General features: G+C 37.4%; 1 protein-coding gene across 1 annotated transcript in view; it reads left to right on the plus strand.

Annotated features, from left to right (window-relative positions):
• LOC115220770 (phosphatidylinositol 3-kinase catalytic subunit type 3) overlaps positions 1-24,356 on the plus strand; it is a 65,136-nt gene extending 40,780 nt beyond the window's left edge. The window contains exons 8-23 of the mRNA XM_029790913.2: positions 1,551-1,643; positions 3,854-4,039; positions 6,595-6,734; positions 8,091-8,178; positions 9,874-9,941; positions 11,130-11,238; positions 11,657-11,773; positions 12,993-13,133; positions 15,593-15,721; positions 16,592-16,661; positions 17,819-17,968; positions 18,796-18,870; positions 19,337-19,505; positions 20,930-21,020; positions 21,888-22,013; positions 22,718-24,356. Of these exons, the coding sequence (XP_029646773.1) occupies positions 1,551-1,643; positions 3,854-4,039; positions 6,595-6,734; positions 8,091-8,178; positions 9,874-9,941; positions 11,130-11,238; positions 11,657-11,773; positions 12,993-13,133; positions 15,593-15,721; positions 16,592-16,661; positions 17,819-17,968; positions 18,796-18,870; positions 19,337-19,505; positions 20,930-21,020; positions 21,888-22,013; positions 22,718-22,732 (1,767 nt within the window). The 3' untranslated portion in view covers positions 22,733-24,356. The remainder of the gene's footprint in view (positions 1-1,550; positions 1,644-3,853; positions 4,040-6,594; positions 6,735-8,090; positions 8,179-9,873; positions 9,942-11,129; positions 11,239-11,656; positions 11,774-12,992; positions 13,134-15,592; positions 15,722-16,591; positions 16,662-17,818; positions 17,969-18,795; positions 18,871-19,336; positions 19,506-20,929; positions 21,021-21,887; positions 22,014-22,717) is intronic.
• The last annotated feature ends 557 nt before the right edge of the window (positions 24,357-24,913 follow it).

Here is a 24,913-nt window from a genome sequence, read left to right on the forward strand (position 1 = left end):
ATCTGTCCAAGGTGCCAACCGCCGGAATGGAACCTAGAACCATGTGACTTCAAAGCAAACTTCTCAGCCACATAGTCATACGTGCCCCTATATAGATGTATGTGTCTTTAAGGCGGCGAGCTGGCAGAAACATTAGCACGCCAGGCGAAATGCATAACCGTATTTTGTCTGCCGTTACGTTCTGGGTTCAAATTCCGCCAAGGTTGACTTTGCCTTTCATCCTTTCGGGGTCGATTAAATAAGTACCAGTTACGCACTGGGGTCAATATAATCGACTTAATTCGTTTGTCTGTCCTTGTTTGTCCCCGCTGTGTTTAGCCCCTTGTGGGTAGTAAAGAAATAGGTATAGATGTATGTGTCTTTGTGAGTTTATTTATATTTCCCATCATCTCAACATGTGGTTGCTGATTGTAAACAAAACTCAAATAGTGTCACTTGTTTCCGTTTCTCCTCATTACCAAGTCTGGGCTGTTTGATAGAATGGAATGTTATTACCTTGCCTGGAAACAGGTGATGGCTGATGTGACATAGGGCACCTTGCTTGAGATAGGGCATCTTGCTATAGCAGTGTTCCAATGTAAACTCTTCTAACTCATGGATGTATGGAAAAGTTGATACAGTTCTATATTTAAGAGATGAGGAATTATGTACATTGTTTACATTATTTACATTTGACGGATATTTGTCCTCATTTTGTTTGTTGTTAACACATTTCGGCTGATATACTCTCCAGCCTTCATCAGGTGTCTTGGGGAAATTTCGAACCTAGGTTCTCATCCCTAAGGTATTTTTCAATTTTATTATTATTATTATCATTATTATTATTATTATTATTATTCAGGTCACTGCCTGGAATTGAACTCAGATATGGCATAGTGGTTAAGAGCGTGGGCTATTAACTTCAAGATTCTGAGTTCAATTCCAGGCAGTGATCTGAATAATAATAATAATAATGATAACATCAAAAAATACTTTAGGAATGAGAACCCCGGTTTGAAATTTCCCCAAGACACCTGAGCAATGGGAAAGTCTTGACATTTTGAGCCTACACTCTTCATCAGAGAGGATTGAGAACAAAAAAAATGAAGAGAGAATGATAAAAAAATCATATATATATATATATATATATATATATATACCAGAGTAAGCACATAAAGGCGAAACATGGTGGAAAAAATAGTACTCGAATACCAGAGGTAGAGTAATATGCTTTATTAAAAAGCAGCAAAAATATCACAAAAACTGTAATATTTTGTGATATTTTTGCTGCTTTTTAACCCTTTAGCATTTAAACCGACCATATCCGGCCAAAAGTATTCTACTTGTTTTATGTTCAAACTGGCCAGATCTGGTCTCTCACACCAGCCCTACAATATCGTTTTAAAAATTAACAGCTACCTCATCAAAATCTCATAGCTCCAAGATAATGCCTGATTAGTTCAAGGTAATGTTGATAAAAAAGGATTAATTTTGGCAGAATAATGCGAACACTAAAGGGTTAATAAAGTTTACACACACACATAATCATTGGTGTATTTCTTTCATTGTAGGCTATCTGCAGTTATCCCTCTACGAAAGCTTTAACATCAGAAGAACAAGATTTAGTTTGGAAATTCCGTTTTTACCTCAGTAGTCAAAAGAAGGTAAGTAGTTGTTGTTGTGATGAGTTGTAGCAATGTTGTCAGTGTGGGGTGGGAATTTGTTGTCGTGGGTGTTGTGATGGTGGGGCTGGAGGGAGTGTTGTAGTTTTTCCTCTTCCTCCTCCTCCAGTCCATTCTGCCAAGAATCAAATATCTCTTGAACTCTTGAAATATGTAAAAAGGATTATATTAATGGTTTGGTTTGAAGAGGTGGGAAGAGGCAACATTTCTGACCATTTCCAAAGGGTCTTTGTCAGTGATAGGAGAAAGGAGACAGTAATTTTCAGATACCAAACCTGGGTCGATTACTTGGAGCAGACTATATTCTATTAAAGAAACCCAAGAAACAGCTAATGGTGCCTTGAAACTGGACAAAAATTAACTCTGCCATTCAAGAACAACAAATTCAGTAAAGTTTTCCTTCTCTCATATTTCAGTCTCAAGTAATTGCAATTAAAAACAGCAACAACAGCAATATTAATTGCAGTTGAACACAGCAACAATAGCTAAACAAGGATTTATTTTTATTTTTATATCATCAGGTAAATGAGTGTTTGATTAGGTGGCAGTACTGGGTACATGTACCTCTTATAAACAAGGTGCTGGGTTCATGTACCTCACAAGGTCACACTGTTGGGTACATACTCCTCAGAAAGACACAGTACTGGGTACATGTACCTCTTATAAGCAAGGTGCTGAGTTTATGTACCTCACAGGGTCACATTGTTGGGTACATACTCCTCAGAAAGACACAGTGTTGGGTGCACATACTTCTTATGAACACTTGTGTATGTGTACCTCTTAGGAACACAGTGCTGAGTACATGTACATCATGCAATACACAGCACTGAGTAATGTACCTCTTATGAACACTACTGGGTGCATGTATCAAGTACTCGCAGTACAGTGTACATGTACTTCACAAGGACACAGTACTGGGTACTTCTATCTCTTATGAACACTGCTTGATACATGTACCGCATAGATACACAGGGACAAAGTGCTGGATAACTGTACCATAAAAGAAACAGTCTTGGGTACATGTACCTCAAAAAAAATAATTATAAAGTGCTGGATACATGTACTTCATAGGGACACAATGCAAGCATATAAGAGAGCTATGCAGTCGCTCAGCCATATAGAAATTCTCTTATAGAAGTCAAATTGTCTTCAAATTACACCTTACTATCTTTAAAATAAGAAAGGACACATTAAATAAGCTAATCCTAGATAGACTATGCCTGAAAAAATGAGATGGTTATGGGTGAAACACTTTCTATAAAGATTTAACTAGGGCTAAACAATTACAACACTAATAAAAGATTTACTAAGGCTACAGTTTCCATGACAGTAAAGCTTATTATTATTAAGGCGGCAGGCTGGCAGAATCATTAGCATACCAGGCAAAATGCTTAGCAGCATTTCATCTAGCTTTACGTTTTGAGTTCAAATCCCACGGAGGTCAGTTTTACATTTCATCCTTTTGGGATCAATAAATTAAGTACCAGTTACACACTGGGGTTGATGTAATTGACTCGTCACCTCCCCCAAATTTCGGGACTTGTGCCTATAATAGAAAGGACTATTATTATTATTATTATTATTATTATTATTATTATTATTATTATTAAGGTGGTGAGCTAGCAGAAATGATAGCACACCAGGCAAAATACTTAGCTGTATGTCATTTGACACTATGTTTTGAGTTCAAATTCTGCCAAGGTCGATTTTTGCCTTTCATACTTTCAGAGCCAATGAATTAAGTACCAGTGAAACTTTAAGGTCAATGGAATCAACTTGTCCCCTCCCACAAAATTTCAGGCTTTGTGCTTTTAGTAGAGAGGATTATTATTATTATTATTATTATTAAAAAAAAAAAAAAAAGCAGCAAGCTGGCAGAATCATTAGCACACCGGACAAAGTACTTAGCAGGTATTTTTTCAAGCTTTACATTCTGAGTTCAAATTCCACCAAGATCAACTTTATCTTTTGTCCTTTCAGGGTCAATAAAATAACTAACAACCAGTCAAGCACTGGGGTCAGTGTAATTGACCAGCTCTCTGCCCTCAAAATTTCAGACCTTGTGTCTTTAGTAGAAGAAAATTATTCTTTCGTTCTGGAAATATCTATGGCTGATTACATTTTTTTTATCGTTATGGCTTCTTTTGTTTGTTGTTGTTGTTAATTAATTTCACTTTCTTCTCTTCTTGCAGGCCTTAACAAAGTTTCTGAAATGTGTCAACTGGAGTTTGCCTCAAGAAGTAAAACAAGCTCTCGAGCTCCTTCTCAAGTGGAACCCAATGGATGTAGAAGACGCTCTTGAGCTTTTCTCACCTGCATTCACCCATCCTGCTGTCCGAAAATATGCTGTGTCTCGTTTAGCCCAGGCTGATGATGAGGTAAGCTAACACAAACTGCTGTGTTTGTGCATGTGGTGGGGTGGGGTGGGGTTCTGATATTGCATTATTATTCAGTACTTGAGTGAAATGGTATGATGTCAAGGCAGCGAGCTGGCAGAAGCTTTAGCACACCGGCCGGAATGCTTAGCGGTATTTCATCTGCCGCTACGTTCTGAGTTCAAATTCCGTCGAGGTCGACTTTGCCTTTCATCCTTTCATCATCATCATCATCATCATCATCATTTAACGTCCGCTTTCCATGCTAGCATGGGTTGGACGGTTCAACTGGGGTCTGGGGAGCCCGAAAGCTGCACCAGTCCAGTCAGATCTGGCAGTGTTTCTACAGCTGGATGCCCTTCCTAACGCCAACCACTCCGAGAGTGTAGTGGGTGATTTTATGTGCCACCGACACAGGTGCCAGACGAGGCTGGCAGACGGCCACGCTCGGATGGTGTTTTTATGTGCCACCGACACAGGTGCCAGATGAGGCTGGCAAACGGGGTCGATAAATTAAGTACCAGTTACGCACTGGAGTTGATATAATCGACTTAATCTGTTTGTCTGTCCTTGTTTGTCCCCTCTGTGTTTAGCCCCTTGTGGGTTGTAAAGAAATAGGTATGATGTTGAGATTCTTTGTTAACATTACAACTGGTCACTGCGATTTCAAAGGCCTCTGGAATTAAATTAAATCCATTACTTGAGAAACAGGTGAGGGTTTGGTGGCAGGAAGAGCGTCCTGCTTGAGCTAAGTCCCTGTCCTGCCTGTGCTAGCATGGAAAAATAGATGTTAAATGAACAAATATATATGTGTATGTGTATTACCTTAAACTGTTATATATAAACCAGTTACTGTACCATGATCTCTGCACTGCTTTGTGCGTGTGTAAACATATATTAGTTCCGACTGTTACATATAACCCAATAATTGTTCCACCATTTACTTCACCTAAGATGTTTCCTTGTGTATACAAAGTGGTATCAAAAAGTTCCCAGACTAGTTCTGTAGCATGCCATCAGATGGCAGTACATGGCTGCAAGTGCAGTGAGAGCTATCAGTGACTTTCATGAAGCAGTGTGCTGAGTGTCATTGCTGTGTTTACTTCACAAGTTATGAAATTTGTGTTTTTGTGGTCATGTGTATGCTGTAGTCTGTGATTTTGTCATGGACAGGAACAAAGTGCCAACATGAAATTTTGTGTTAAATTTGAGAATTCTGCTACAGAGACATTGAGCATGCTTCAAGCTTATGGCAATGAGGCAATGCATTGTACACAATGTTTCTAGTAGCACAAGCACTTTAAGAGTAGAAGAATATCCTTGGAATATGATGAGCAAACTGGAAGACCTACCATGAGTGTCACCCCCAGAAATGTGGTATTGTGCATTGAGAATTCGGCCCCTAGAGCCAGACCATTGAGAGTTCTACTGTGACGTTTTGAAGCATTTGAGGGAAGACGGTGGGACAAAAGTGACTGGATCTGTGGAGTGCGAAGAATTGAATTCTTCACTGAGTTTGCCTCACCCATGAGCTTCTTGCCAAAAACAACATGGTATCACATCCACACCCACCCTATTCACCAGATTTAGCACCTGCAGACTTCCATCTCTTCCCCAAGTTGAAAATGCATCTCAAAGGTCACCATATTAACACTGTTGTTGAGTTCCAGAGTGAATCATAGAAGGTCCTCAACTCACGGAAAACAGTTTCTGAGCCAGATTCCAAAGTGACAGGGATACTGGGACTGGTGTATTGCTGTGCAAGGTGACTGTTTTGAAGGAGATGATGATGAAACTTAGGTGAATAAGTTATTTTTTATTAAACATAACTAGTCCAGGAACCTTTTAATAACCACCTTTGCTGTGTGTGTACATCTGTTACTTCAAGCTGTTATATAACCCAGTAATTATTCCAACATCTACTTCACCTAAGATGTCTTACCATATATATATATATGTGTGTGTGTGTGTGTGTGTGTGTGTGTGTGTATACATATGTTGCTTTAAACTGTTATATAACCTTGTTACTTTTCTACCATCTGTTCATCTAAGGTGTCTTATTGTATATATATGTATTTATGTGTATACAAACATGTATATGTGTGTAAATGTGTATATACTTGTATGTGTGTATTTATGTTATGTGTATACATATGTTACTTTAAACTGTGATAAAACCCAGTTATTGTTCCACCATTCTGTTCACCAAAAACGTCTTACTGTGTGTGTGGTGTGTGTGTATTATGTATATACATGGTACTTTGTGTGTGTGTGTGTGTACCAAAGATGTCATACTGAAAATGTCTTCAACTATTTAGTTCTGACATCAGTTGTTAGTTGTCGGAGCACTGCATCCTTCAAAACTTCCATGCTTCCTGACATTCGCCAACGCTACACCTGATTTTCTCCCCTCCATACACGCACTCCATACACTGTTCGCTTTCCAGGCATTTGTACATTACTGCATATGCTTTATATGCACTTTTGACAAGTTGTGGTGCACCTGAGCACTGTATACAATAATTTCATTATTATTATTATTATTTTTTATATTTCAGGATTTGCTCCTTTATCTGCTGCAACTGGTCCAGGCTCTCAAATATGAAAACTCTGAAGAAATTAGAAAGGGTTTCGAAACATCTCCGCCTCGAACGGAAACATCTGATGTGATGGAAGGAACAATTACAGAACGAGAACGGTAAAAAAAGGGGTTTCTTTAAAACATGTTTGACAATGAATAAGTGCAAAGGACTGAGTGTGTGAAGCAAATAGGGAGTAGTACAATGTTGCTTGTCAGCAGGATACTATTGTTGTTGAGCACTAGGTTAAACCAGATCCAGTACAGCCATTGATGGAAAGCATTCTAACATTGCCTGTGTTTTTTGTATATCTGGTATTTCAGCAAAACCCACAACTTGGTCTTACTACCCATGCTAAGAACTAGCGTCATTGGTTCTTGGACACGGGCAGTAGAACTCGTTTGTGAGTATCGTGAGTTTATAAGGTTTTGTTGTAGAATAGCTATATGGCTACTCACATTTAGAAGAAGAGAGGGTGGAAATGATTAGTAGGAGCTGCAAAGAGATAAATAGTGGTGATAAGAAAAGAATTTCTCTTGGCTCTGACTTAGTTCCTGGACCTAGAAATAATGATTCATTGTTCAGTATAAACAAAGTCTGATTTTTTTCTGGCCCTAGAAATAATGATTCATTGTTTAGTATAATCAAATTCTGATTTCTAATTTTGACATTAGGGAAAGGTCATGGTTGATTAAACCAATGTCAGTTTATTACTGGTACTTACTTTATTGATGTTGAAGGGTTTATAGACAGTGTGTTCTAGCAGGATTTGAACTCAGAATCTAAATGGCCATAAAGTCCCATAAATCTAATTTTTTATGGCATTCTACCATTTCTATCATTATTGTTGTCATCCCTCTACATCCATTTTTACACGCCAGCATGGGTTAGGCAGATCTGCTCAAGTGCACAGTCTCACTGCTTGTTATCTCATTTTCTTAACTCTTCTGATACCAACCTGCCAGGGACTGTCCGTGGTTTTATGATACTTTCTGTATTAAAGTGATCTAAATTAAAACCTGTCAAAATTTCACGTTAATTTATGTGCCAAACATCATCATCATTTAACGTACGTTTTCCATGCTGGCATGGGATGGACAGTTCGACTGGGGTCTGGAAACTAGGAGGCTGCACCAGGTCCCAATCTGATCTGGCTATATTTCTATAGCTGGATGCCCTTCCTAACATCCAGGCATCCAGCCGTAAAAGCCATGCCAAAACTGACCTCACCTCTGCTGGTGCCATATAAAAAGCACTCAATCCACTCTGTGGGGTTGTTGATGTTAGGAAGGGCATCCAGCCATAAAAACCATGCCAAAACAGACACAGAAGCCTGGTGTAGTCTTTCTACCAGGCCAGTTCCTGTCAAACTGTCCAACTTATGCCTGCATAGAAGGCAGACAGTAAATGATGATGATGATGATGTACATTAAGACTCCTTAATTTTGACCTTTACTCCTTTATTTCTGTTGCAGCTCACAGAGCGTTGATTCGTTCCTTGATGCTTTATCTGGAACAACCACTCGACCAGATGAAAGTCCTGAAAGTAAACTAGAGAGAGAGGTATAAATTTACCAGTTCCTTCTTTTGTTTTGTTTTTTTTTGCTATTTTGCTTTCTCTTCATATGTCTGTTTGTCTGTCTGTTATTCACAATGTTCTCTTCATACTTCGTTGTTGAAAGATTCCAACCACCCAACAAGCAGCTAAAGGACTTATTATTTTAAATTAAAGAACTGTGAGTGATTGGCAGTTCGTGTTGGTAGCAGTTCACTGTGAGCCTTTGATATAAAGCATTGAGTCTCATGTAACATTAATAGAAGTCCGTCATGTATATACTTTCTTCCCCACTGCTTCGTTATATTAAATGTCTAATACAAGGATATAAAAGTGGTGATGAGTTGTTTGAAGCTTGCGTTGGATGTTTAAAATTTTTTATTTTTTATACAAAACCAAAGGAAAGAAATCATTTACCATGGAGAACTTATTGGCTCCTCTGGTGCAGTTGCAACAGCAATAGCAGCAGCAACAGTAACAACAACAACAAAACCAACAGTTGCTGGAATCAGTGTTGAAGGAGTTTGAATATACTTCAGGTTCATAGTCACCAGACAGCATAGCAAACTCAATTGGAAAATTCAAATACAACCCAAAAGAAGGTATTACCTTCTCTGCATATTTTCGCAGACACAAAGAAATCTTCAAAGAAGAGTGTAAAAGTTGGTCCAAAGAGAAAAAAAGCACAACTACTATTAAGAAAGTTATATCCTGACGAATACGAAAAATGTAGTAACTATATTTTGCCAAAGATGCCAGGTGAGATTTGGTTCAATGAAATAATTAATATTTTATTGAAAGCTTTCACTGAAAGAAGTTCCCTGTTCAATACTCGCTGGCAATGTTTAAATTTAGTCAAAAAAGATGAAGATTTTGTCACCTATGCAGGAGTGGTTAACAAACTGAGAGAATTTCAAATTAAGTGAGTTAACCCCTGACATGTTCAAGTGTTTAATTTTTGTTCAAGGACTTACTGCAAACAAAGGTGCAGATACACAATCCCAGACATTAACAAAATTAGAACAGGGCCAAGCAAATCTGCAGTATAGAGCAGAATATTTGCTATAAACTATCTTTACACCAAGACAAAGCATGTACATGATAACACTTCCAATGAATTAAGATCAGAAGCCATGAGAGCCACTGTCTGGTATTGCATCAGGGCATTATTATTATTTAAGAAAATATATATATATATATATATATATCATCATCATTTAGCGTCCGCTTTCCATGCTAGCATGGGTTGGACGTTCAACTGGGTCTGGGAAGCCAGAAGGCTGCACCAGGCCCAGTCTGATCTGGCAGTGTTTCTACGGCTGGATGCCCTTCCTAACGCCAACCATTCCGTGAGTAGTGGGTGCTTTTTACGTGCCACCCGCACAGGTGCCAGATGGGCTGGCAAACGGCCACGGACGGATGGTGCTTTTTACGTGCCACCGACACTGTAAGAAAAAAATTATATATATATATATATATAATACAAAGTAAGATAGGGGTTATGAGGGTAACCCACTATGGGATATCAGTTATCCAATATACTGGAAATTGGAATATCCATAAGTTGATGATCGAAATGAATTTGTTCCTCCATTTTCTTATTTGTATATATATATACTTGTCTTTGACTTTCCTCTATAATCTGTTTGATTGAATGATGTTATTGAAATCAATTAATTTTTCTTAATTGATTATATTTCCAGATGGATCTTGCCACGTTTCTCATCTCCCGTGCCTGTAACAACAACAAACTAGCCAACTATTTCTATTGGTAAGTTTGTGTGTATATATATGTGCTTTTATGTATATATGTATGTGTGTGTATATGCCCACATGCATGCACCTGTGTGTGTGTGTGTTTGTATGTGTCAAACTTGATAAGCATTATCAGTTTATGGCTGGACATATATTATCAATGTGAAAAATTGAGTAGGCTTTATCCTCATGAAAACTTGGTCAAATGTGTTCAACAAATTCTAATATAATTGGAATCTACACCATCTAAAGTGTATTTGTAGAAAATTTCATTAAAAATATCCATTTCACAAATTAGTGGTACACATTTGTGTGTGTATGCTGATTACTTTAACATAAGTAATACTAAGATTACATTACTATTATATATCTACATTATCGGCTTGCTTCCCTTCACTTTCATTTTGTATGCAACAGTATTTAATTATATAACTGCATGTTATATATCAACAAACAATACACTTCTTTTGTTTGGTTAGTATCAAAAAGGTGACAATAATGTGAATATGATGGATTCAGTTTTTCACTACACAAATGTAGATAGAATAAGCGGTATTTACAATTATATCGTGTTTAGTAACACTTGTTTTTGGTGCTTATATATGTTGTGAGTTGACAGAGACACTTTCTTGGCTGTCCCATGTTTGACCTGGCAGAACATTGGAGATAAAACAACTAGACCATGATTTGACAGGATCCGATAGGTTCAAGGACTGCATTGTGCTCCAGTGTCTGCTTTGACATGGTTTCTACAGCTTGATACCCTTCTCAACACCAACCACTTTACAGTGTGTACTGAGGCTTTTCATCATGCCACCAACACTAGTAAGGATGTCATGCAGTTTGTAAGACTATAAATCTCCAAGAATGACAGCTTTAGGCTAGAAGACAAGGGGTTAAAGTATAAGAAAAGGGACCAGAGCAGAACAGGTTTTCTGTTGTAAAGGAGATACAAGACTACTCACATTTAAATAAAAAAGAGTGGGAGGGATCAAGTGGTGCTGGAAAGAGATAAAAATAACAATAAAGTATTTGGGTGGACCTTCAAGATACAAGGTAAGTAGCAAGGAACAAAGAAACCCTGCTTTCTCTTTCTTAAGAAGGACCAAAACATTAGAATCTTTAGTTTACATGCATATTCTAACCCCTGACTATCACACATTATTGTTCTTGTTGTCATAAATTTTTGTCTATTTTGTTGAAGGTATTTATCAGTGGAGGTATCAGACCAAGCATCATCTACCAAAGAGGGAGAAACTGAGAACAGCATGTATTTATTCGTCATGAAACGGTTTAGCCATGCACTCATCAAAGTAGGTTTTACATTATTTCAGTTCCTGACTTATGTCTGTTTGTCTCTCTTACTCCTTCGTTTTTCTCTCTCTCTATTTATCCATCCCTCTGTTTCCATGTTGGGAGGAGTTAACCTGGGCTTGGTCAAGTATGAAATTAAGGAAGAAGTACTAGAGGGTATTCTGAATCCAGATGTAACCCTAGGATGGGGTTACATTGAGATGGTCCAAGGAAGGCTTGATGGGGTCAAGGCAGTTACTATGGTTAGAACCACTTCAAGCTAGAGGTTATATTACCATGGAAACATAACTGCACATTGCTTACAAATTATGTGATAGAAGACATTGAAAGATCTATTTCTGTTTGAAATTGTCAATAAGAGTCAGTTACCAATGGATTTTCATTCATCAGTTAAAAATTTTGTTGTTGTTCTTACAGGGAGGCAAAGAATGTCGGTGGCGCCGTGCAATGCTGGCACGCCAGTCTGTGTTTATCGAAGGTCTTGTCAGTCTTGTAAAGATGGTAGCACGTGAAGGTGGCAACCGGAAAAAAAAGGTAAAAGTTTCATGTTGTTTCATTCCACCACAAATGATAGGATCAAATATAGAATTTGGTAATTTGATACTGTCACACAAGATCTAAGATATTAACATCATACATAAACACATATACACCATGAACCATGCTAATAGCTTAGGAGTTTTGTTAGTGAACAGAACATGTCTGACATCATGTACTTTTGGGCCCATTGAAGCCTCAGACTCCTGTGACAGGACATTAAAGGAGGTAGTTTCAGGAGTTCTCACATGGAAGCCATGGTCCCGAGGATGCAATTTCTGGTGGTCTTTGGTATATGAAGAAGTCCAGAGGTGGTGAAAATGGCTTTGCTTGTTTGTCTAGGTTTCCCATGTAACTTGCAGCCAATATTCCTTAAATTCCTAGCTGTCACAGTCTTGGAGGTCCCACAATTTGATCGTCTCTTTTTTGGTAAGGAGTCCTTCAGGAATCGTCTGTGTCCACATGATGACCTAACTTCTCCGCAGTGACATGAAGAGAGATACCTTTAGCACTTGCCTTCATGACACTTCTCTTTACCACTAAGGCCTTTTCTATGTCCATTGTTCTTAGAGAGGAGAGATACTATTAGTGTAGTTCACCCAAAAACTGAAGAGTCTGAGATAAAAAAGAAATGACGTTACACAGAGTAACGAACACATAACAATGGTGTTGCCATAGTGTGAAAACCAGCTGGGAAAAGTTGTATCAAAATCAATTCACAGAAAATCGAGAAATCCTAAATTTCACTCCTTAGCTATTTGCGTAGTTCTGGGTGTACACATACAACAGCCTAATTTATGCGGTCATTGTATCTGCTGGAAGTAGCATCCAAAACACTGCTGACTTAAAACAAGAAGTACACTTTGATTCTCTCTCTCTCTCTCTCTCTCTCTCTCTCGCTCTCAAGGTAAACTGTGTAATATAACTCCATGTTAAGTTGGAGATAAAGATTGCCTTCAGGTATTTATACAGCTTCTATCACTGTTAATTATATATAGTAATGTTTGTTTTTTATGTCAAGTTGTAATAAAAGCAATTTAACATTAAACTGAAGAATTACTTGAATCTTTTTTAGAGAGTACATGCTTATTAAACTTTTACATAAAGGTTAGCAGCCTGAAGTTACTTTGAAGTCGCTATTGCCCCTCTTGTTATAAAAGTTTAATAAGTGTGTGTATATATATATATGATCATATTTCCTTCTTCTGCTCCTTAGATTGAAAAGCTACAAGGATTATTAAGAGATCCTCTCGAAGCATTCAAGTTTAATTTTGCTGATTTTGAACCTCTACCTCTTCCTCTTGACCCTGATGTATTAGTGCGAGCTATCATACCTGATAGAGCCTCGCTATTTAAGGTAAGCTAACTAATAGTTAACAATTACTAATTAATGATTAATTCAAGTTTGCAGGCCTTTTTGGATTAATGGATTTTGGAGATAATATCATTGTTTGATTATGCATAAGAACAATTTGTGTAGCCATGCACTATAACGAATTTGAGGGTCATAATTTCTGGATTGCAATTCAGATCTAGTCTGGGACTCTTTGAATTCCATTACTATCAGAACCACAAATGCACTTTCATAGTTAAACTCTGTGTGTGTGTAGATATATTTGTATGTATATATTAAAGAATGGCTGTCATCATCATCATCATCGTTTAACGTCCGTTTTCCATGCTACCATGGGGTGGATGGTTCAACCGGGATCTGGGAAGCCTGGAGGCAGCACCAGGCTCCAATCTTATCTGGCAGTGTTTCTACAGCTGGATGCCTTTCCTAACGCCAACCACTCTGTGAGGGTAGTGGGTGCTTTTTACGTACCACTGGCACAGGGGCCAGAGGAGGCTGGCAAGCGGCCGCGATCGGTTGGTGCTTTTACGTGCCAATGACACGGACGCCAGTCAGGTGGCGCTGGCATCTGCCACGTTTGGACAGTGTAAGAATTTATTTCATAGCTGCATGGTTTAGTGTTCAATCCACTATGCATCTTGAACAAGTGTATTCAACAATAACTTCAGGCCAACTAACAACAGTGTTTTGTGAATGAATTTGGTAGACAAAAACACCATGTAGAAGCCTATTGTATCATAATCATCATCATTTAACATCCCTTTTTCCATGCTGGCATGGGTTGGATGCCAGCCAAAGTGTTGCACCAAGTTCTAATGTGTTTTGGCATGGTTTCTACCCTTTTCTATTCCTAACACCAACCACTTTTATATACATATATATATATACAATGGGCTTCTTTCAGTTTCCATCTACCAAATCCACTCACAAGGCTTTGGTCAGCCCGAGGCTATAGTAGAAGACACTTGCCCAAAGTGCCATGCTGTGGGACTGAACCCGGAACCATATGGTTCGTAAGAAAGCTACTTACCACACAGCCACTCACTCCTAGGATCCCTTGACAATGTAAACTTCATTTGATTAAGGTACTTTTGGCTCAGCAAGTAGCTAGTAGATTACCCCTTGTTTGGGCTATTACTACTTCCCAGATTCTGCAAGCTATGAAACATCAGATGTCTGTAGGGGTCCTGTAGAGGAAAATAGAAAACAAAGGAGTTCATAGGTAAAAAATGATTGAGAACCCCTGCTCCTGACACATTCATGTTTATAGAAATACACACGTGTGTGTGTGTGTGTGTATTCAAGGCAGACGTTTACACTGTTTTATATTTATATCTACACTCTTACATATGTGCATGTGTGTTTGCAATAAGTAATATAAACAGATCCTCACTAAAGGTTTTATCTTATCCATTTTATGGTTGACTGGATTAAGAAGTGGATTTGGAAAGAAATTATATAATAACGGTTAAGTAGTTTAAATGGTATTCTCTACATTTTTTGATGATATTGTGGCAAATTGGCAGAATGTTTAGAAGCTTTGGACAAAACACCTTGTAAAATATGTTCCAGCTTTTTGCGTTCTCAGTTCAAATTCCACTGAGGTCAACTTTGCCGTTCATCCATTCTGTGGTCAATAAAATAAACTTAGGGAATCCAAGATTGTGGATTGACAGGTTTACTAGTGTCAGAGAGAACATATTGTGGTATTTTTTTTCAGCTTCCTACATCCTGAATTCCAAGACAGCTGTGGGGGATTTGCCTGTTTCTAGCAGACAAGATGGTGTCTTGTAGACAATACCAAAAAGGAATTGTGTGTTACCCCATGGTACTTTGTGTATGAAAAGATTCTGTAACATCCTGCAGATTTTGTGAATGATTTCTCTATCATTGTCATCATCATCATAATCATTTAACATCCATTTCCCATGCTGGCATGAGTTGGATGGCTTGACTGCAGCTGGTAAGGCCAGGGGCCATGCCTGACTCCATTGTCTATTCTTATTTCTTTACTGCCCACAAGGGGCCACACACAGAGGGGACAAATAAGGACAGACAAACGGATTAAGTCGATTATATTGACCCCAGTGCATAACTGGTACTTATTTAATTGACCCCGGAAGGATGAAAGGCAAAGTTGACCTCGGCGGAATTTGAACTCAGAACGTAGCAGCAGATGAAATACCACTAAGCATTTCACCCGGCATGCTACCGGTTCTACCAGCTCGCCGCCTTTGTCTATTCTGGCATGGTTTCTCCAGTTGGATGTCCTTCCTAATGCCAGCCACTCTACATAGTGTACTGGATACTTTCTATATGGCACCAGCAATATAATATGTCCTGAAACACTGAATCTTTGGATTCTTTCGTATCATGTTCTTCAAGATATTTTTATATTATATTTATGTATCTGTAATGTGTACATTTGTGTGGATATCCCAATCTCTTCTGTTTTAATCTAGAGTGCCTTGATGCCCTCCCGCCTGTCTTTCTGTACAAGTGATGGCAATGAGTATGTGACCATTTTCAAACATGGTGATGATCCCAGGCAGGACCAGCTCATACAACAAATACTCACACTCATGGATAAGGTAAGGCTGCCCTCATGCTTCACTCTCTTTATTGCATCCCCTCTCCCCACCCCACCCTGTTAAATATATTTATAATCTCTTTATAATAATAAATATAAATGTTGCTTTGTTGACTTCTCCTGGCACACTTTACAACATATAGTGAAAGGAGGAGAAAGAGTAAAAGAGAGATACAGAAAGAATTAACTTAAGAGAGGTGTAGGATGAGTATCCTATAACTTTCTGAACAATACACAATTTTTTTTTTTTTATGAAATTTTGTAGAGATAGGTTTTCATAGTAGATTGTAATTATGTTGATGAAATGTAGAGAAATAACCACATGTAAAACAAGTAGGATATTTGGGCTGGACATGACCTGTTTAAATGCTAAAGGGTTAATAGTCTGGGAAATAATAATCTTAATAATGAGTCCTCTGAAACATTTAATTAACTTTAGGCACGAATAAGGTACTTGATGAAAGGTCAAGGTGTTTGAGTCATAGTATAGGTATAAATATTGTAAATATACATTTTCAAACTAAAGTTTCATTAACAACTCATCTCGTATATTTAGATATCTAACCCTTTCCTGACTATGTTACTAATTTCAGTATTATAAAAAAATTTTTGTTAGGTTTTTTTTTTTAGTTAAGCACCTGTAAGTTTATATAAGTTGATGTTGATGTTGTGAGATATTGGTCAAGAATATATTTAAATGTGAACATTTTAATTTTAATGTGAACATTTTAAGTAACATAAATAATATTTACCTAAAAAATGGTGGGGATTAATGAAGTGTTGTATAATTCTGTTAATTTTACTGAATGACTCTGTGAGCCTTACATCATAAAATTAAAACACTGAACTATCTTTTCATTGTTCTTTTTAGCTGCTCAAACGAGAAAACCTTGACTTAAAATTGACTCCCTACAAAGTACTTGCTACAAGTAATAAAAATGGTGTGTATTACTCTAAAATAATTTACTATTGTTGGTGGTGATGATGATACAAATATAGTCAAGTTATTGAACTTCTTGTCATTATCATCATCATCATAACATCCACTTTTCCATGCTTTCATGGATCAAACAATTTGTCGGAGCAGATTTCATATAGCCTGTTGCCCTTCCTGTCACCAACCCTCACCTGTTTCCAAGTAAGGTAATATTTCCCAATGGCTTAACATGTTTTTCACAGAAGACTGGAAGCAGACAACACTGCTTGGATGATAGTGATGTCAGGTAACTCCTATCGTGCAATGCCAAGATATACTCAAACATACACAGATACCCAGATATATATAAAAGACTTCCTTCAGAATCCATCTACCCATTTTAGCCATTCAAAAAACACACAAAAGCTGTTGACTACACTTAAACATCTATTATGTCATGTCAAAATTTTTGTTGCACTCACTGCAACCAAATCACTAACACAGTTCTACTGTACAGATCTATAGAACTCGGTCAGTGCAACAAAAGTTCTGACATGAAATAATAAATGTTTAAGTAAAGTTAACAGCTTTTCCTTGTTTTTTGATTGGCTAAAATGTGTCTTCCTTATTGTAATTGCTTTAGTTTTCAATACATGGTCTTAGTTCAAGTCACTTGCCTGACAAGTACAGTTCCAAAATATACATAAATGCATGTACAGGCATGGCTGTGTGGTTAAGAAGCTTGCTTTCCAATCATGTGATCTTAAGTTCAGTCTGTGTGTGTGGCACTGTGGGCGTCTTGTACTATAGCCTCAGATTGACCAAAGCCTTGTGAGTGGATTTGGTAGACAAAAACTGAAAGAAGCCTGCTGTGTGCGTGAATGCAAAGGCATGCACATTAGTCTCTGTGTGTTTACCTATGTTTTGACATCATGTAATGATTGTAAACAAGCATCAGTCATACAAGCAATATTGTTTATTTCCAGTCTTTCGTGGAAGATTGGTCATGGGAAATTGCTCGAAAACAGGTGACGATTTGCAACAAGAAGGGCATCTGGCCATAGAAAATCTGCCTCAACAAATTCTGTCTGACCCATACAAGCATGGAATATAGATGTTAAATAATAATAATAATACTGATACACACATCATCATCATCTGATTTTATGTTTTCTATTTCAGGTTTTGTCCAGTTTATTGAGTCTGTGTCTGTGGCAGAAGCTCTGGCCAGTGAAGGCAGCATTCAAAACTATTTCCGTAAACAAGCTCCTGCTGAGGGGGTACCTTATGGCATATCTCAGGAAGTGATGGACAACTATGTAAAAAGTTGTGGTAAGACCAGCATCCAACCATTACTTGGGACCACTTCCGGTCACTCTTTCTTATTGTTTATGTTATATATAAAAACTTTCACCAAGTGAAGTCACTTATCATCCATTATCATTTAGCATCTGTCTGCTATGCTGGCTGGGTTGGACTGTCTGACAGGATCCAGTGGGCCCAAAGACTTTGTCAAGCTCTGTTTTTGGCATAGGTGCCTGTCCTAATGCCAGCCATTCTACAAAGTTTGCTGAGTACTTTTATCATGACACTGACACTAGTGCGATCACCAAGTAATTTGCTAGACAAGAAAAAACAAGGCCCCTTGACTGTGGTGAGTTTGTACTAGAAAGGGAGGTGGCTTTGTGTTGGGTGTTGAGAGGCTGTGACAGAGGGACAGGCACCGATGTCTTATGGCTTGCTCACATTGTATAAGAGTGGGTGAAAATACCTGGAAAGAAGACAATGATGGTGGTGACAAAGAGTCAGAGCATACTCTCGTAGTACAATAGGATGAATAAATATAAGAGAAAATATGGATAAAGATTTAGGAAGCGTAGTTCATAAGAGTGTAAGAGGTGAGTAGATAATGTAATCCAAAATATACTTCATCTGAAAAAAAAGATCTAACTAATGATCACAGCTGGGACACTTTTGATCTTAGGTTTTCTGGATCCCAGCTGACCAAGGGCTAAATAACTGCAGCTGTAGTTGTTTGTAATAGCCAATGTTGAATCTGATAGGAGTGGGTTTGTTTTTGTTTTTTATTCCGTATAAATCTTTAATGAAGTGAATTTCACCTCTATCATATTTTTTCTTATGCCTTTTTACCATTTTAGCTGGTTACTGTGTTGTAACTTACTTGTTGGGTGTTGGAGACAGGCATCTGGATAATTTGTTGCTTACCAAAACAGGTCAGTACCATTTTACCATTCTCAGGACATCGTTCATCATCACCATCATCATCATGATTATCATCATCATCATTGTCATCAACATCATTGTGTCCAATATCACTCCCTCCCCACAAACATGAAAACCTGTATGTGGTTGCTCATTGCTAGAAACAGCAGCTGAATTTCTCTCAAATCACACTCTATTGTCTTAGAAAATTACATTTTTAATCACATGGTCCTGGATGCTCTGTTTCCAGATAAAAGATAGGATGGTCACAACTGGAATGTCTCTGATCTTAGGTCTACTTGATCAGGCCTATCTTGAGACTAAACAATAACTACCACACTCTAGTCCCCATCTACCAGTCTACTACAAGGTCAATGATATTGACTAAACCTTATCCCCTCAAAATTGCTGGCCTTGTGTCTAAATCAGAAACTGTTGTTCTCATAAATATTTAAGAAAATTGTTCTTGTTTTGTAGGTCGTCTTTTCCATGTAGATTTTGGTTACATCTTGGGCCGAGATCCAAAACCTCTTCCTCCACCAATGAAACTCAGCAAAGAAATGGTAGAAGCTATGGGGGGAACCAATTCTGACCATTTCCATGACTTCAAAAAGCTTTGCTACACAGCATTTCTTCATCTACGCAGGTGAGACATTATTATTATTATTATTATTATTGTTATTATTAAGGCAGTGAGCTGGCAGAAACATTAGCATGCCAGGCAAAATGCTTAGCAGTATTTCGTCTGTCTTTGTTTTGAGTTCAAATTCCACTGAGGTCAACTTTGCCTGTCATCCTTTTGGGGTCAGTAAAATAAGTACCAGTTGAGCACCAAGGTTGATGCAATTGACTTATCCCTTACCCAAAATTGCTGGCCTTGTGCCAAAATTTGAAACCACTATTATTATTATTAGGCCTTGTGCCTATAGTAGAAAGGATTATTATTATTATTATTATTAAAGCAACGGGCTGGCAGAATTGTTAGCACTCTGTACAAAATATTTAGTGGCATTTCTTCTGGCTCAAATTCTACCAAGGTCAGTTTTGCCATTCAGCCTTTTGGGGTCAGTAAAATATGTACCAATTGAGCACTGGGGACAATGTAATTGACCAGTTCCCTTCCCCTAAAAAATTTTAGGCTTTGTCTCTATAGTAGAAAAGATTATTATTATTATTATTATTATTATTATTATTATTATTTTTATTATTATTACTATCAGAGCAGTAGCTGGCGAATCAGTAGAACAGAAAATTACAAAAAAGCCTTTCAATATCTTTGTTCCTTTTAAGGCAGTGAGCTGGCAGAATGGTTAGCACACCAGGCAAAATGCTTAGCATTTCTTTTGACTTTACATTCTGAGTTCAAATGTCGCTGGTATCAACTTTGCCCTTCATCCTCTCAGTGTCAATCAAAATAAGGACCAGTTGAGCATTGGGGCAAATGTAATCAACTTACACCCTCCCCAACAATTGCTGGCCTTGTGCCAAAATTTTAAACCTTTATTATATTCCTTTATATAAAGGTATTCAGTTCTAACCAGGGTCAAGTTTACTTTTTCTTTTTTTTTTGTTCCAAGGTTGGGAAGATCAGTACCAGTGAAGTATTGGAATTAGAGTATTAAGGAATTATTCTCAATCCTCAAAAATATGTGGTTTTATGCCTTTCTCAGAAAATTGTGCATTGTCTCCTTAGCCCCTAGCAACAGTGAACTGCCTCTTTAGCTACCCTACAGCAATAGGGACCTGTCTCCTTCCTTAGCTATCCTGTTGCTGCAGTAAACTATCTTTTTATCTACTCCCAAAGCAACAAGGAACTTTTCTTTAACTACTCCATAGCAACATTGAACTGTCTCTTTAGTTACCCCATAGCAGCTGTAAACTGTCTCCTTAGCTACCCAGTAGCAAAAGTGAACTGTATCCTTAGCAATGCCATAGCAATAGTGAATTATCTCTTAAGCTACCCCCATTGCAACAGTGAGTTGCCTCCTTAAGTACCCCATAACAACAATGAACTGTCTCCTTCCTTAACTACCCTACACCTAAACTCTTCTCTCTCTTTTTCTATTTCAGGTCATCTAATTTAATATTAAATCTCTTCTCTCTTATGGTTGATGCCAACATTCCAGATATTGCTCTTGAACCAGATAAAACAGTGAAAAAGGTAAATATATCCCCAACCACCACCACGAACTGCTTCATGTCCTCACACCATCACCCTCCTGTCTTTATTACTTAAATGTGTCCCACCATCCAACTCCATTCTAAACACTTTTTCCTATCCTTCTTGCCGTGAACTGATACCAACTCCCTAGAATTTCCTCCCCAGACACTTTCTTAGAGATGTTCTTTGTTGAACGTCAATTTTCTGCAAACTGAGAAGTTGACTTGTAAAGATCATACCTCACACCTCTCCTTCTGATTATATATGTGATAGCAAAAGAACAAGTTTGATCTCTAAACTTGTGTATTTTGCACCATGCATAATACATCATGCACAGGCATGGCTGTGTGGTTAAGGAGCTTGATTTGCTACCATGTAGTCCAGTCCCATTTCATGCCAACATGGTCAAGTGTCTCCTATAGCTTCAGGCCAACCAATACCTTGTGTGTGAATTTGGTAGACAGAACCTGTGTGAAAGCTCGTCACACATGCACACATACATGCAGGAGTGTTGAAAAGCTCCTGGCTTTAAGGGTATCACAAAAGGCCTGGTTGGAAGCTCAACTTTCTGAGTTCTTGTACAGGGCTTAGAAAAACTGAAGGAGCACTGCAACAAATGCATGAATTTAAGAGGGGAATTTATTGAATAAAACCATAATTAACTGTTCCTCCTGTATTTTCTTTTACCCAAAGCCAGAAACTTTTCAGGCATATGTATGTGTGCAAGCATGTATATGTGCCTTGTGTGCATCCATTTGTATCTGTGTGTCTTCATGTATGTATGTATGTGTGTGTGTGTGTGTGTGTGTGTGTGTGTGTGTGTGCGTAACTACATCAGTTTGAAATATCCATTCCAATCTTTTTCAGGTCCAAGATAAATTTGCCCTTCACCTGACTGATGAAGAAGCTGTCCATTATATGCAAAATTTGATTGACGACAGTGTTTCAGCTATAATGCCTGCCTTTGTGGAGCAACTCCACAAGATGGCTCAGGTAAGTCTTCTGTTTTCATTGTAAACCCTCCTCTCATCACCCCAGCCCTTCCCCCTCTCCATCCAACATGTTATGGCAGGAGAATGGACGAACCAGTTGACCACCAGACAAAGCACATATTGGTATTTGGTTATATTCTACCACCAAATCTTTCCCAGATCCACTTTGCTTTTCAACCTTCTGAAGTTAATAAATGATGTACTGTGACTGTGGTTGAGGCAATGAACTATATACCCCAAGCAGTGATGTTCCACTTTGGCCACAAATTGAAATCAGTTAAAAAAACAAATTGTCCAGCCACCAAAAATTTAAGTGCCAGTATTCTTATATAGTTTATTTGCTTGATTGACTTTTTCAGTCTCCACTTTGTTAGTTAGGTGAACAACTACAGAAGCCAGGAAGTCCAACATTTTTAATTATCAATGATTTAGAAAGCATAAATAGAAAACTAACCTCTATTTTTTTTATTTTTAAATTTTATTTGATTTAATATGTAATTCCTACTGTGAATCTAAAAATTGTAAATTCTTTTTTTTTATAACAATAGAACTCAAAGTAGATAAATAGGATTTTTTAACCTATGTTATTATTTATAGTTTTATCTACTTCAATTTTGTACCATTTAAAAAAAAAACAATTTACTTAATATCTATTGACATTTCTAAATTCTTTTAATATAAATATTTGCTTTTTATCTTTGACAGTACTGGAGGAAATGAGCATGAGCAGGTGTTTTGGTTAAGATGGCAACATGATGATATCTGTAATATCGATATGGACAGTGGGATGGATGTTATCTACAATCACATGAGCAGTTAGTGTTATCAACAATAACAACATTGACATATTTGGTGATATCGATATAAATATAATTTGGTGTCATTGACAGTGTCAACATGAGACCATGTGACGATATTTATGGTATCAACACAAACAGCTTGTAATATTAATAGCAGCAACATGAGAACACTATGTGATATTTAATATATCAACCTGACACTTATTGCTACCAGTAATATCAACAAGGATAGTCTGAAATATCATGGATACTTGGTGATACCATTATTATTATTATGTCATACCTGGACATGTTTTAGTTCAACAATATCATATTTTATACATCAATATGGCATTCTTATAAATGGATATGATGAGGTTCAGCTATATCCTGTTAGAAACACATCCTCAGTGGTATTAACAATATCAACATTATGTGTTGATATCAAAAATCATTTATATAACAACAATATCGTATTGTACATGGATACCAACTTGTGCATGAGCACTTGGTGTAATATCACTCATATTGTACAAAGATATTTAAGTGGTATCAGTAATAATACTATACCTGAACAATTAGTGATATCAAATAATGTATCTTGTTATATATATCTGAACAGTTGGTGATATCAAAATATCTCATGTTGATAATGTTATATATACACACACATACATTTACAATTGTTGATCTCCAATGATATAGCATGTTACATATAACTATGCAGTTGTTGATATCAAGCGATATTTTATTATACACATATGCATCTAGACCACTGGTGTTATCAAAGCTAAACATTATACATGTGTGTACATGTGCAATTAGTGATATCAATATATCATGTTAGTTGTACAACATGTGGGTATCAACGACATCACATACTACTCTACACAGACAACTTTGTGATAACCAGTAATATCATATAAAAAAAACATGGACACTGCCTGATATTATTTTTTTTCCTTTCTCATGATCACCCCCCCCCCATACACAAAAACTGTGATACAAACCTGGTGAAGGATGTTATTGGAGACTTTGTCATTTCTTTTTTGTTTCCTTCATATTTTTTCCTCTTCGTTTCTCTTGAGAATTTTATCTGTTTACCTTCCATGACTAATAAATAAAAGATTGATGATGATGATGACTGTCGACTGCACACTACAGAAATTATTTGTCCAAATTGAAGAAAGAAACCAAATTGATTTTCTTCTGTTGTCTTTCTTTCTTTCTTTCTTAATTTGTCTTTCTCTATGCTTCTTTCCCTTTTTTTGTTTGTTTTTTTGGGGTTTTTTTCTTATTTTTATTTTCTCCCCACCCCATTTTGTCTATTGTCTATGGAACTACAGACTACAGAACAATCCAGGGCTCACACACTTGTTCTAAAACTCTGAACAACACAAAGACACATGTACAAAAGTTTTTCTCTGGAAATGTCCGATACTTGCTGACTTGTGTAAAAATTGGTGTCATTTGCAGCATTGGTGACGATCATTCTCTTTCCTTCTTCTCTACTCACCTCTTGCTCCATACACACATTTCCACAATAATGTAAGTTTAAATTAAGATAAATTAATAGAAATAACAAAAAAAAATTAAAGAAATATAAAAACATGAGAAAAAATTTTAAATTAATTAAAAGAGAACAAAAATTATAAAAATTTTCCATCCATTGTTTGTGTTCAGTATTTTTTCCTATTTTTGTGTTGTGCTTTGGGGGCAATCATATTGCAAAGAATCTTCATGAGTTTATTTATGTTGTTTACAGAGATGGTGCTGTTCCTAAAAAACTGGCAAGATTCATTTTTTTTTTTTTAGAAAAGAGATAGTGCCAGAATAAAGGGTGGCAACTCCAGATGTATTACTCTGCTGTCAGATGTCAGCAAAGTTGTGAAGACCTGTTGAGGCAAGTGAAAATCAAAATCAAAAATCAAAATCGATCAACATGAATGGAAATTGTAGCTGTGATACCAGTGCCGGTGGCACATAAGAGAACCATCTGAACGTGGCCGTTGCCAGCGCCGCCCCGACTGGCTTCCGTGCCAGTGGCACGTAAAAAGCACCATCCGATCGTGACCGTTTGCCAGCCTCGTCTGGCACGTAAGAAGCACCCACTACACTCATG

This window comes from Octopus sinensis, linkage group LG17, assembly GCF_006345805.1.
Source record: "Octopus sinensis linkage group LG17, ASM634580v1, whole genome shotgun sequence".
Taxonomy (NCBI): domain Eukaryota; kingdom Metazoa; phylum Mollusca; class Cephalopoda; order Octopoda; family Octopodidae; genus Octopus; species Octopus sinensis.